The sequence below is a fragment of the Nomascus leucogenys genome, chromosome 10 (assembly GCF_006542625.1).
Source record: "Nomascus leucogenys isolate Asia chromosome 10, Asia_NLE_v1, whole genome shotgun sequence".
Taxonomy (NCBI): Eukaryota; Metazoa; Chordata; class Mammalia; order Primates; family Hylobatidae; genus Nomascus; species Nomascus leucogenys.
Window position 1 is genome coordinate 33,349,325 of NC_044390.1, and position 13,509 is coordinate 33,362,833.

The 13,509-nt window shown below is 36.0% G+C and overlaps 1 protein-coding gene across 2 annotated transcripts in view; it reads right to left on the reverse strand.

Annotated features, from left to right (window-relative positions):
• Window positions 1-13,509, reverse strand: part of TBC1D15 (TBC1 domain family member 15) — an 80,345-nt gene that overhangs the window by 7,427 nt on the left and 59,409 nt on the right. For both annotated transcript variants that reach the window (XM_003259551.4, XM_030819981.1), the window contains 2 exons: window positions 7,957-8,073; window positions 2,988-3,088 (listed from right to left, as the gene is read on the reverse strand). In XM_003259551.4, coding sequence (XP_003259599.1) covers window positions 2,988-3,088; window positions 7,957-8,073 — 218 coding nt within the window. The remainder of the gene's footprint in view (window positions 1-2,987; window positions 3,089-7,956; window positions 8,074-13,509) is intronic.

Sequence of the window (13,509 nt, forward strand, 5' to 3'; positions counted from 1 at the left end):
CCACATAAACAAAAACTCTTTCAGGTCTTCAATAATACTGAAAAGTGTGAAGCAGCCCTGAGGTCACAAAGTTTGAGAACTGCTGGGATTCATACGCTTTGAACAAACTTCATAGTTGAGTAGACTCCCTACCAACACCTGAGTCAAGGGGCCAGAAGGCACCAAAACTGATGCTCTGAAAGGCTTCTTAAATGATTTGGATCCCTTTAACTCATATGTCCCGATCCCTCTGTGGTAACCTACTGCCCTAACCCTAGTGAAAGCCTTAGAAACACATTTCCTCCTTCACACTTACTTTTTCACTTTTACAGTACAATAGTGCTTTATTAGAACTATCATATTAGAAACAATTCATTCTTTAGTTAAAAAATATTAAAGTCTATTAATTCTCAATAAGCTGTTTCTCTTTAATGAATTTTAAAAACCAGTTTATTAATAGACTAACTCAAGGCTTTAGGATATAGTTCATCCACATTTACCAGAGAGATCTATAGAGAAGGGGCAGAATCAACTCTGATTAACAGGATCATTTTTGCTGTGACACAGTCAAAGACTAGAGCTGATTTGGGAATACCAGCATGGCATAGCCATTTGCTACCCACTCTGCTGTAAAAAAGAAGCACGTCCATAAATGACAGACACCATATTCGAAAAAGTGGTTACTCATGGAGAAGGGAGACTGTGATCAACAATCGATATACAAAGGGCTTCAAATATGTCTGTAAATAAATGTGTCTGTATGGGGCAGGGAAGGGGGAGATGGAGAGGAGAAAGGAATTAAAACTATACGGCAAAATGGATGATGGGTATAACAAAGTTCATCAGATCACCTGTACTTTGTATTTCCATAATAATAGACAAAGTCTATGCCTAGACTGATACTAGATGTAAGTAAACATCAACAAAAGTAAATTTATGGACATTAGGTTCAGTCACCACAAAAGTAGTACAAACTTACATGAAGTAAAGCTATAAAACAAAAAACAAAGAATCAAGAAACAGTAGCACAGATTTGGGGACATCGAACAAGGGCAATGCAGTGAAAAACAATCATACAGGTTATTTTGATTGCCATGTATTTCCCTCTCATTCAAATATTATGAAAGAAAAAATGTTAGCAGACAATATACTAAGAAGATATCTTTTTAGAATAAAGACTAGAAAAATCCCCAGAACATCCTTAATGCAAAAGGCAAACACAGAGAGCATTTACTGTGAAAATGACAAAGAAATTGAACCTTCATACACAAAAAATGACGGACTGTAAAGTGTTTATTACACATGTTCAGAAGGTAGTCTTTACATATGGGACCTATATACACACGTATGTATGCATGGATGTATGTGGCATTATATGTCAATATATATTTACATGCCAATATTGGACTAGTTTTATTGAAAACTTATTGCACATTACTAAATGCAGCATGTTCATCTTAGCTTTTTGTTTTTTTTTTTTTTAGAATATCTACTATAGCAATTTAAACTAATCACTGGGGAAAGATTCACATGTTTATTCTACAAAAACCTGTTGAACAACCTCATGTCAGGCATTAGGAAAATTCTGGTATGCTACCAGTGAAACAAAGATATAATCTCTTTTATCAAGGAACATACTAGCTCTGGTGAAAAGAGGATAAACAACAAAAACACAAGGAAGGCAGACAACAGTTTTTATGTAATTATTATCAGCTGTACAGACCTTTATAACAAATGCCTCAGGTTTCTAGAGCACTTGGGAGTAAATGGAACTAAGAAGGTAGACAAATCAATCAATCAAAAAAGGAAGGAAGACAAACTATGACATTACCAAATTACTGCATTGATAATCCTTCCAAATAATCAAAAAAATTAATTTATGGCAAAAAAAACCAATTTGAATATTCATGAATTTAACAGTAAAAGAACATTTTAAAACTATCAAATCTTACCAAGTATACATTTAGAAAAAAACTGAAAGAAGCGAAAACAAGTTGAATCTATGGACAAGAGATTTGGGGAAATAGGCACAAGCAGGGAAAATCTGAAGGAGAAAGAATAGGCAAGCAAAAGGGAAAGAATAGAAGTAAAGAAAAAAGGAGAAGGGTACCACTTCCAAATTTCACATTTATATCCCAGAGACTCTTGAGTTAAACCCTGTATTACAGGAAAATATTTCAGATGGTTAGATTCAAAATGTTTATCTCCTTGCAAGCAAGCCATTTCAATATCCAACATAAAGGCCCAGCATCCAGTATGTTAGTGTTATTCTGAAAAAACACAGCACCTCTATGTAGTCAGGTCTTTGGACTTCATGTGCCTTTATCTAGTCTCACCCCTTCTGCTTTTATTTTTCTAAGAGATTGCTTGAAGAGACTTTTCTTTTATTTCCCTGTCAATATTCTCTGCACTATTATCCTAGAACTCTGTCTCAAAGATTTAACAATGGTAACAGACAAAAATGTTCTTTGTACTAACATGTATATATAGACAGTTCAATTCTAATAATCACATACTTCTGGGAAAATAACAATGAATTCCTAAGAAAGTGTCAGAGTTACAAATAGTTCAAATGCATCTGGAGAAAAATCAGTTACTATAATGACAAAATTCAAAATCTTCACAAAAGGTAAGGATATTACTTGGCACGACTAAGCTTTATCTCTGAAACAGATGATATTAAAAGTTCAACTATTCCATAAAATTGAATTCATCTATTTTATCAATATTCTATAATGACGCATGGATCTTTAGTAGAACATAAGCATTTACTGATATTAAATCCTGATTATTCCTATACTACAGGCACAAACTATTTCCTGTATTAAAAACATCACCAGTATTTCTAAGCCCTTGAAAGGCTACTAAAAAGAAAAAGTAACAAAAGGCATGAGGTAATTTTTTAAGTTCCATCATAGTTGGCTAAATATAAAAATCAACCTTATACTATAAAATTATACAACTAAAATTTTCAAAATCAGTTTAATGGAAGGAATCTTTGTTCTTACCATTTGGTCCATGTAAGAGGCAAAGCACCAAAAGGCATCCACTTCATTTTCCATCACATATAAAAGAGGGGAAAGTAAATCACTCATTCCCTGAACATATCCTAAAAAGAAAAGAAAAAATCGTCTCTGAAAACCCAAGTTTTATGTATCCTTCTGAAAGTTGTGCATATCACCACCATTTCGCTTAAAATTGTATCTTTCTCCTTTGCATTCGGAAACTGGTAGACACTGATGTTCACCAAGAAAAGAATATAAATGAAGAGGAGGAACTCTAGTCATAAGTAAGAAAGATGAGTTGTTTTAGATTGAGATGTCAAGCAATATATAGCTTCCAGCATGTGTCTCAGTGCAGATACACTATCAATAGCGGGTAATATTTTTAAAAATAATGTGCAAGAGCATCATGAGAAAGAAGAGGGGTGAAGAGATAATCCAGAGGAACATCAAATGTAAGAGTATACACTCAAAGACAGGTTTAAGAAAGACCAGTTATAGAAGTAAAGAAAAAAATCAAGGGAGAAGAATGTTGCAAAAATCAAGAAGAAAGTTGCAAGCCCAGAGTGGTTAGCAATGCCAAACTACCACGAGTAAGCCACATAAAACAAGAACTTTGGGTTCAACTGCTTTAACAATCAGACCTTTAGATTCACACAACAGGAGTTACAAAATTAAGAGCCTCTTTTAAATAGTCATATCTCTATGTCCTTCTTTCTTTTTTTGTTACTCTCTACACCCAACCAATGCCAGCAACTGGGCTTAATCCAATCAATATTTTGTACCTAAAGTGACCACTGACCTACATATCTCTTGATATTATTATAATTTCTCAACGGTGACAGTAATAGAGCCCTTGATTAAAAGAAAAACTAGAAAATTAAGGAGTCAGATCCCTCACTTAAAAATAAGAAAAAGTGTTAGTTTTACTTTTTCACCTGAACATGTCAAACTTCTTGCTTTTTTACTTCCTCTTATAAAACCCTCAATTATCCTTGTTTTACAATTTTCAAGACTTGAAAAATTTTCAGACTTAAGAGGTTCTTGAACCAATGAAGGGACACGAGCTTATACTAAGCCTTTTTACTTAAACGTTATCATTCAACTTTGGTAACTTTTGTGTATTTATTAAAATCATGTAGAAATTTCTTTATTGGTAGCTTGGGAAGTCTGGAAAATAGTCTTTCATTTGCAAATCCAAAGCTTACATTTTTATTCACCAAAATCTATCTGCACTGAAGCCATGTAAAAGTAAACATTTAATAAAAGAGGGAGGAAATAGTTCTGCTATATAAATGATACATAATTACGCATTACTCTGTTTTGGAGGAAAACTTTAAAAAATGATCTCAGAAAGCAGGTAAACTAAATCTCTTGAGAAAACTCAGATCAAACACACAACAGACAGAGACAGTCAGATCACCTCAGAATCTCCTTACAGATAAAGTTTCAGCTCAATTTGCTGTGAGCCTCTGTTCAATCATCTTACCACCACATCTTTCCACAGTCCTGTTAACCTCACTCTGTCTACACTGCACCTTGTGGGAAAATACAGCTCTATTCAATTTAGCACAAAAGGGCACCTGGGTTCTCATGGAGGACATCCAATTATTACAGTACCAGACAATGAAGTTACCAAGACATTTAGAGAAAAAAGCTAGACAAAAGTGACATACAACAAGATATCTAAATGTAATCATTTCTACAAATTTACACAGATGGTTTCTAAAATAATGTACACTTTTTAAAAAAGAATAAGATAGATGGAAGACTAAATTGTTATCATCAGAACTTTCCTACCTGACACAGTGAAATCAATGACAAATAATAAAGGCTAAACCAATTAAAGCATGAAGGCAATCTAATCTGAATTCAACAAAGTGCAAGAGTACATTACTGAGTCTGACTGTGTATGATTACATCAGAAATATTTCAAAGTGTGCTATTCAAAAGATTTACAAAGCACCTTTCCTCTCTTAAAAAGTGCTTTATTATTAAGTTATAATGAATAAAAATTCCTAAGAAGCCAATTTAATCCTTTAAGTCTTCAGCTTTCATATGGAATCACTACATATTTCTTCTGTTAAGTCTTAGCTGAAGCAAGTTGTCAAATTAATCTTCATGTTCTGGTTGCCTTTAATCTATTTTATTTTATACATTATGTTCTTTGGGGTATGTCATGGGTTGTAGGGGGTGGAATTAATGTACAAATTCCTTTTAATTAAAGAAAATTAAATATGTTTAAATTGGCATTTAGTGATCTCAGAGTCTGCACTACTGCTGAATGATGCACATCTTAATCAGCACCAGCACAATTTCTAAAGTACTTCCCTAAAATTACTTCCATAGCAAATTTGTTTCAGTGCAGGGGGTGGGGGGGAAGTGAGAAATGAACACCTAATCATCCTAGTGTACACTTGCTTACACCAAAAAGAAAAATTTAAACAACATATAGTTCAATTTTCCAGGTTATTGAAGCTTATCCTTTAGAGTATCAAATTAAAGAACAAAAATCTTGAGGATCAGAAATCATTCTTAAAAAACATTAGACACTCTCCTAATTTAACCTTTCATTGATTATTCAGTATCATCATTACATACCCTGCAATGATACCACCCACAGAAACTTTCTGTAGTATCTGCACTCACTAACTCAAAATCACCCTTCCTTAAGTTCTTTTGCCTGCTTTTGATAATTTTTGTCTCACTCCTCCCTACTGAGACTGTATTCAATGCAAATACACCTATACCTCACCTATGGGTTAAGAAGCCAAACTCCATATAATGAAATCACCTACAAGACAGAGTAAATTTACAGTCCAGGTTGCTCTGCTATGAGTAAAGCGTAAGAAATGTTGTTTATTGCTTTTATAAAAAGTATCTTGGCTTCTATAAGGCCAGTTATCCACAGGAAGCTTGACTATGTTTTAGGTAACTGAAATGTCTATATAGAAAGAATGTGACATTAGTATAAACAAATGGAGATGGTAAGTTATCCAGTTAGCTGGTTTGGGACAATGTCCTAAGAAAATTAGGCATTCAGGAACTCCTGCTACAGAATACATATGAATTTCTATCTCAAAATTACCATCTGAGAGAATGGAGCAAAGCCTTCTGTTCCCAAGGAGAATGGTCCTATTCCCTACAGTGGTAACAGAAACTAAAATAAACGGCAAGAGTTTGAAGCGCTGAAGGTGTAGAGGTAAGAATCCCAGCCTGCAATAAAAACCTGGGTCTCTACTCCCAGACCAATTATTTACTTGTGTGACCATAAGTCACACTCTAAATCAAAATAACCTTACTCATAAAGTGAGAATTATTTCCCCACTTTTTCAAAAGGATGCTATGAGAATTAAAAATCAAATCAAGTATGAAAGCACTCTGTAACCTGAAAAGCACTCTACTAATATTCTTGCAACAATTCAATTTGAAGCTCATCATAGGTTGTCATAGACAGGACTGACTACATTTTACATTTTAAAGAAAACTGCAACTTTTGACTTACTGTCACCAAAGATGCTGATACCTCAAGATCAAAACAGAGATTATATCTTCCCCTAACTTACATATGGAAAACCAAGAGAAATTTACATACATATGAACAGTGAAGAAAATGTGCCCGTAATTCAAGGTTCATTTAGTTTTAATATGCTAAGTATCCAACCACCTTCTCTAAAGGATGTCTCAAGCATTACTAATCTAGAAAACATCTATTTCCACTATCCGTTAGCTAGAAGCCACTCACATAGCAGGCAACTCAAACACTTCTAGTATTTATACTTATTTAAAGGTTGATGGTTAGACAAGCTGTTGGTTCTTGCCCCTTAAAATAATGGTTCCTTAAGTTTTCTACCCCTTAGCGTCCCTTCCCCAGGTAATTTCACACTTCTACTTCCACCGTCAGTTCTTTTTTTTCCTTGAGACAGAGTCTCACTCTGTCACCCAGGCTGGAGTGTAATGCGGTGTGATCTCGTCTCACTGCAACCTCCATCTCCCAGGTTCAAGCGATTCTCCTGACTCAGCCTCCTGAGTAGCTGGAATTACAGGCGTGTGCCACCCAGCCCAGCTAACTTTCATATTTTTAGTAGAGACGGGGTTTCACCATGTTGGCCAGGCTGGTCTTGAACTCCTGTCCTCAGGTGATCCACCTGCCTTGACCTTCCGAAGTGCTGGGATTACAGGCGTGAGCCTCCGCACCCAGCCCCGGCATCAGTTCTTACAACAAATTTCTGGTAAAGAGATTTACCAAAAAAAGAGTAAGTTCTACATGCCCTAGAAAATTTTTGCACTGTTTGTCTAAAATATCAAATCAGTATTTTTCTTCACAACGGGAAAAGCAAATCAAACAATGGTTTGCAAACTTTCTCAGTTCATGGTTTTCATCCTTAGTATCCCGGCAATTTTTCCCAAGGCACTCCCAAGTCTCAAAGAAATAACAACTCCATTTATTAAGCAGTTAATAAACTGAAACAACTGAATAAGTTGTTTCAAAACAACTGAATAAGTATTCATATCCTATGTGCTTATCACCTACTGAGCACTACAATACCTCTCAAACCTTAAAATTCAACTGGCTATCACCATCCTCATTTATTTTCATCATTTATTTTTACACAGTACTTATCACAGCAAGGCCAAAAACCCAGCTTTGCAAAGATATAACTTCATCAAAAAGAATGTAATGATCTAATGTTAAAACCTTTAGCTATTTCAGCTAGTAGAGTGGTGTCCTATAGATGTCTCTATAGTTCCCTTAAAAATTTTAAATATCCCATGGTGCTCCTGTTAGTTTGCTGCAGCAACCCAGGGCTCCTTGGTTGAGAACCATAGCCTTGTAAGTTTCCAGTCCCCTGGAGAACAAATTCTCTTAAAACTAGGCCTACAAAGCTATTACCCATGTCTAACTGGATTAAAAATGTAAATTCTGAAGTAAATATATTTACATCTTTTAAAATTAGGACTTCAGAGAACTTACCTAAATCAAAATCATACATACAGTAGGTCATCAAAATGTCATGAAGCAAAATCAACCCTGGATTATCTTGGCCTTCATAAAACTTGTTTGTTCGATCTGTTCTGTTAACATCTTTTTCTGAAGAGGAAAATCATCACATATTTGAAAAGATTCCAAAAAACAGACTGTGATAAAGCTCACATCTTACAAGTACAGAGTCATTTTTCTTGCTATTAATTTCACTCACCAAGCTTTACTTAATGAAGAAAAAATTCATCAAATTCTATTTCAAATATGCAATAAAGTAACGTTTCAGAATTTTTTCAACAATCAGTCCTCCTCCTCATGGGCAGATTTTAAAATATTTTTCAATTTTTATCTAAACATAGAAACCTTTTAACTGCATAGTGGAAAACATTTTCAATGAATTAAAAGCAACACTAAGTAATAATTTGCATTAGCAACAAAAATGCCAGTCATTAATGCATGTCATAGATACTAGTACTTGTAAACTGATAAAAAAAAAAAGCTACCACCTAATCAAGCATAATCAAAGAGATTTGTTTCATTCACAATTACTGCATTTATTATAAGAAGTATCATCAAGTTCTTTGTCATGTCTCAATCATCTTTAGGACAAATTATTTTCTTATTTTCATATCTACACCATTTACTTTAGATATCATTATAAGCTGGAAATGACTTCATGAGAAACAGATTTGGAAACATCATCATCAGTGTGTCCAAAGTTGCACTGACAATTCAATTCACAAACACTAATGCCTACTAAGTGCATCACGATGTGAGAGACTTTACAACAAGGCATTCTCCAAATTTGAATCTCTCAGTAAATCAGGAAGAAGTAACTTAAACAAACTCTTGATTAATTTACTGTAGAATCAATTGTTTAAAAGTGATAACTGCCTCCCCCCAATTAAACTGAGTAACCTGAAAACTTTCTCAAAACTCTTTACAAAGAGATGAGGAGGTCAGGTGTGGTGGCTCACACCTGTAATCCCAGCACTTTGGGACGCCGAGAAGGTGGATCACCGGAGGTCAGGAGTTCAAGATCGGCTTGGCCAACATGGCGAAACCCGGTCTCTACCAAAAATACAAAAATTAGCTGGGCATGCTGGTGTGCACCTGTAATCTCAGCTACTCAGAAGGCTGAGGCACGAGAATCGCTTGAACCCAGGAGGCGGAGGTTGCAGTGAGCCAAGATCCCACCACTGCATTCTAGCATGGGTCACAGAGTGAGACTGTCTCAAAAATAGTAATAATAAAAAAAAAGATAAGGAGATACAACAGAGCTGAACCTAACAACAGGGTATGATCTGAGCTTAATTAGATTCTGTAAGGGCATTTAAAAAAATTATTCAAATATTTTAGCTTTCTGTTAAAATGTACTACACTTGATTTTTAAAAAGCAAGCAAATACATACAGAATTGTGGATACATTTCTCAAATAAGCAAAAGTAATACCAAAAAACTCATACTATTTATATAAAATTGCAATTTAAAATGTCAAAATGGGCCAGGTACAGTGGCTCATGCCTATAATCTCAGCACTTTGGGAGGCCAAAACAGGAGGACTGCTTAAGCCCAGGAATTCAAGACCAGCCTGGGCAACATGGCAAAACCCTGTCTCTACAAAAAATACAAAAATTACCCAGGCATGGTGACGCCTGTCTGTGGTACCAGCTACTCAGGAGGCTGAGGTTGGAGAACCATCTGAGCCCAGGAAGTTGAGGCTACAGTGAGCCATGATGGCACCACTGTACTCCAGCCTGGGCGACACAGTGAGACCCTGCCTCAAAAAAAAAAAAAAAAAAAATAGTCAAACTGCTTCTGTCTCATTTCACAGTTGATAAAAGTTCATAAGTTAATGTTTATTAACTCAAGCATAATTTATATTACCATAATGCCAACACAGAATATCTGCCTTAATACGTATTTTAAACATAGTAAAAAAAAGTTGTTTGTATTCTCATGAACTATCAGTATTTCTTCTTGTATAAATATTTAATAGTGACAAGACAGGTGAAAAACAGAAAAGGGATAAAAAATAATATATAAAAATGCTATTTTATAATTATTTCTAGAAACCCCATTTCTGAAAAGGAGTACTTCAGTTAAAAACAAAAACCTCTTATTAAATCCAACTCTCCATCTAATCCGATGTAGCTAAAAAAAGGCTGAAGAAAAATACAACCACGTTGACTGACCCCATTTTATATTCACCATCACTAACATCAAGTGGGTCCTGAATGCTGTTTGGCAATCCTGCTCTATTTCCCTTGTCCATTCACTCCCCATTCATACAATTATTTTATACTTCCTTTCTCTTCAAGCCTCCACCTTCTCCCACATCCTAACTCAGATAAGGACCCTACTTCCTATTTCTGAGAAAATGAAACTATTAGAGAACTTCCACAGATTCCCACTATTCTAACCACACAACCATGTTTGAATTTATATAGTCTCCCTGCTCTCCTAACACTACAAATGAGTTTCCATAACTCTGTGGCAAAGACCAACCCCTCCTTTTGTGCATGAGAACCATCCCCTATTGACTACCCAAGGACTCTAGTAATTTCTATCTAGTTACTCTAGTAATTACCTCCCTCTTCAGTTTTACCAGTTTTTCCTTTCTACTGGACCATTCCCATAGTATTCAACCTTATATTATTTCTTTCGACATCATTAAAAACCTTTCTTAATCCTACTTTTCCCTCTGCTAGCTCATTTTATCTACATCTGCTTACAGCAAAACTCCTTGAAAGAGCTGTATGTATTGTCTCCAAGTCTTCTTCCATTTTCTCTTCAATTCACTCTAATCAGGTTATCACATGCACCAATCCATCAAAATTCTTCTTTAATCAAAATCTCCAGTGATCTCCTTATTCCTCTATGCAATGGTCAATTTAAATAATCTTACTTGGCATCCCAATTATCCTTTCTTGAAATACTTTCTTCACTTGTCTTTTAGGACATCAGACTTTCATGTTTTCAATCTTTCTCTGTGGCTCTTTACTTGTCTCTTCTGCTGTCTTCTAATTTTTCCTACTTTTAAATTAAAGTGCCCCAGGGCGCAGTTCTTTTTTTATAACTGTACTACTCCCTTGGCAATTTAATCTATTTTTTTTTTCCTTCCAAGTTGTATTTTAGGTTCAAGGGGTACATGTGCAAGTTTGTTACATAGGTAAATGGTGTGTCATGGGGGTTTGGTGTATAGATAGCTTTGCCACCCAGGTAATGAGCATAACACCCAACACGTAGTTTTTCAGTCCTCACCCTCCTACCACCCTTCACTCTCAAACAGCCCCAGTGTCTACTGTTTCCTTTTTTGTGTCCATGTGTGCTTAATGTTTATCTCCTACTTGTAGTGAGAACATGTGGTATTTGGTTTTCTGCATTAATTCACTTAGAATTATGGCCTTCAGTTCCATCTATGTTGCTGCAAAGGCTATGATCTTTTTATTATGGCTGCATAGCGTTCTATGGTGCATATGTACATTTTCTTTATCCAGTCCACCACTGATGGGCATCTAGGCTGATTTCATGTCTTCTCTGTTGTCAAATAGTGCCGCTATGAACATACATGCGCATTTACCTTTGTGGTAGAACGACTTATATCCCTTTGGACATATATCCAGTAATGGGATTGCTGGGTCGAATGGTAGTTCTATTTTAAGTTCTTTGGGAAATTTCTAGACTGCTTTCCATAGTGGCTGAATTAATTTACTTTCCCACCAGCAGTGTATAAGCGTTCCCTTTTCTCTAAAACCTCACCAGCATCTGTTATTTTTTGACTTTTTAGTAACAGCCATCATGACTAGTAGGAGATGGTATCTCATTGTTGTTTTGAATTGTACTGCCATAATGACTAGTAATATTGAGCATTTTTTCATATGTTGGTTGGCTGTATGTCTTCTTTTAAGGCATGTCTGCAGCCAAGCATGGTAGCTCACGCCTGTAATCCCAGCACTTTGGGAGGCCAAGGCAGGTGGATCACGAGGCCAGGAGTTCAAGACCAGTCTGGCCAAGATGGTAAAACCCTGTCTCTACTAAAAAAAAATTCTAAAATTAGCCCGCTGTGGTGGTGGGCGCCTGCAATCCCAGCTACCCGGGAGGCTGAGGCAGAGAATTGCTTGAACCCGGGAGGCAGAGGTTGCAGTGAACCGAGATTGCACTACTGCACTCCAGCCTGGGCAATAGAGCAAGACTCTGTCTCAAAAAAAAAAAAAGTCTGCTCATGTCCTTTGTCCATTTTTTAATGGGGTTGTTTTTGCTTGTTGATTTGAGTTCCTTACAGATTCTGGGTATTAGACCTTTGAAAGACGCATACTTTGCAAATGTTTTCTCCCATTCTGTAGGTTGTCTGTTTACTCTGTTGTTTCTTTTGCTGTACAGAAGCTCTTTAGTTTAATTAGGTCCCACTTGTCAATTTCTGTTTTGGTTGTAATTGCCTTTGGAGTCTTCTTCATGAAGTCTTTGCCTGGGTCAATAACCTCAATGGTATTTCCTAGATTTTCTTCTAGGGTCTTTATAGTTTCAGGTTTTACATTTAAGTCTTTAATCCATCTTGACTGATTTTTGTATACAGTGAAAGGTAGGGGTCCAGTTTAATTCCTCTGCATATAGCTAGCCAGTTATCCCAGCAACATTTATTGAATAGGGAGTCATTTCCCTGTGGCTTGTTTTTGTCAGCTTTGTCGAAGATCAGATGGCTGCAGGTGTGTGGGCTTTATTTCTGGGTTCTCTAACATGTTTCGTTGCTTTATGTGCCTGTTTTTTGTCCCAGGACTATGCTGTTTTAGTTACTATAGCCTTGCAGTATAGTTTGAAGTCAGGTAGTATGATGCCTCCAACTTTCTTCATTTTGCGTTAAGATTGCTTTGGCTATTTGGGCTCTTTTTTGGTTGCATATGAACTTTTTTCTAATTCTGTGAAAAATGTCACTGGTAGTTTGACAGGAATAGCACTGAATCTATAAATAGCTTTGGGCAGTACGGCCATTTTAAACAATATTCTTTCAATCCATGGTATGGAATGTTTTTCTATTTGTGTTATCTCTGATTCCTTTCAGAGTTTTATAATTCAGTGTTTTATAATTCTCACTGCAGAGTTCTTTCACCTCCCTGGTTAGCTGTATTTCTAAGTATTTTATTCTTTTTGTGCCTACTGTGAATGGGATCACATCCTTCATTTGGCTCTCAGCTAGGACGCTGTTGGTGTATACCAATGCTACTGATTTTTGCACATCGATTTTGTATACTGAAACTTTGCTGAAGTTGTTTATCAGATCTAGGAGCCTTTGGGCAGAGACTATGGGGTTTTCTAGGTATAGTATCATATTGCCTGTGAAGAGAGGGTGACTTCCTCTCTTCCTATCTGGATGCCTTTTCTTTCTCTTGTCTGATTCTAGTACCATGCTGAATAGAAGTGTCAGAGCGGGTATCCTTGTCTTGTTCTGGTTCTCAAGGGGAATGCTTCCAGCTTTTGCCTGTTTGGTATGATGTTGGCTTTGGGTCTGTGATAGATGGCTCTTATTATTTTGAGGTTATGTACCTT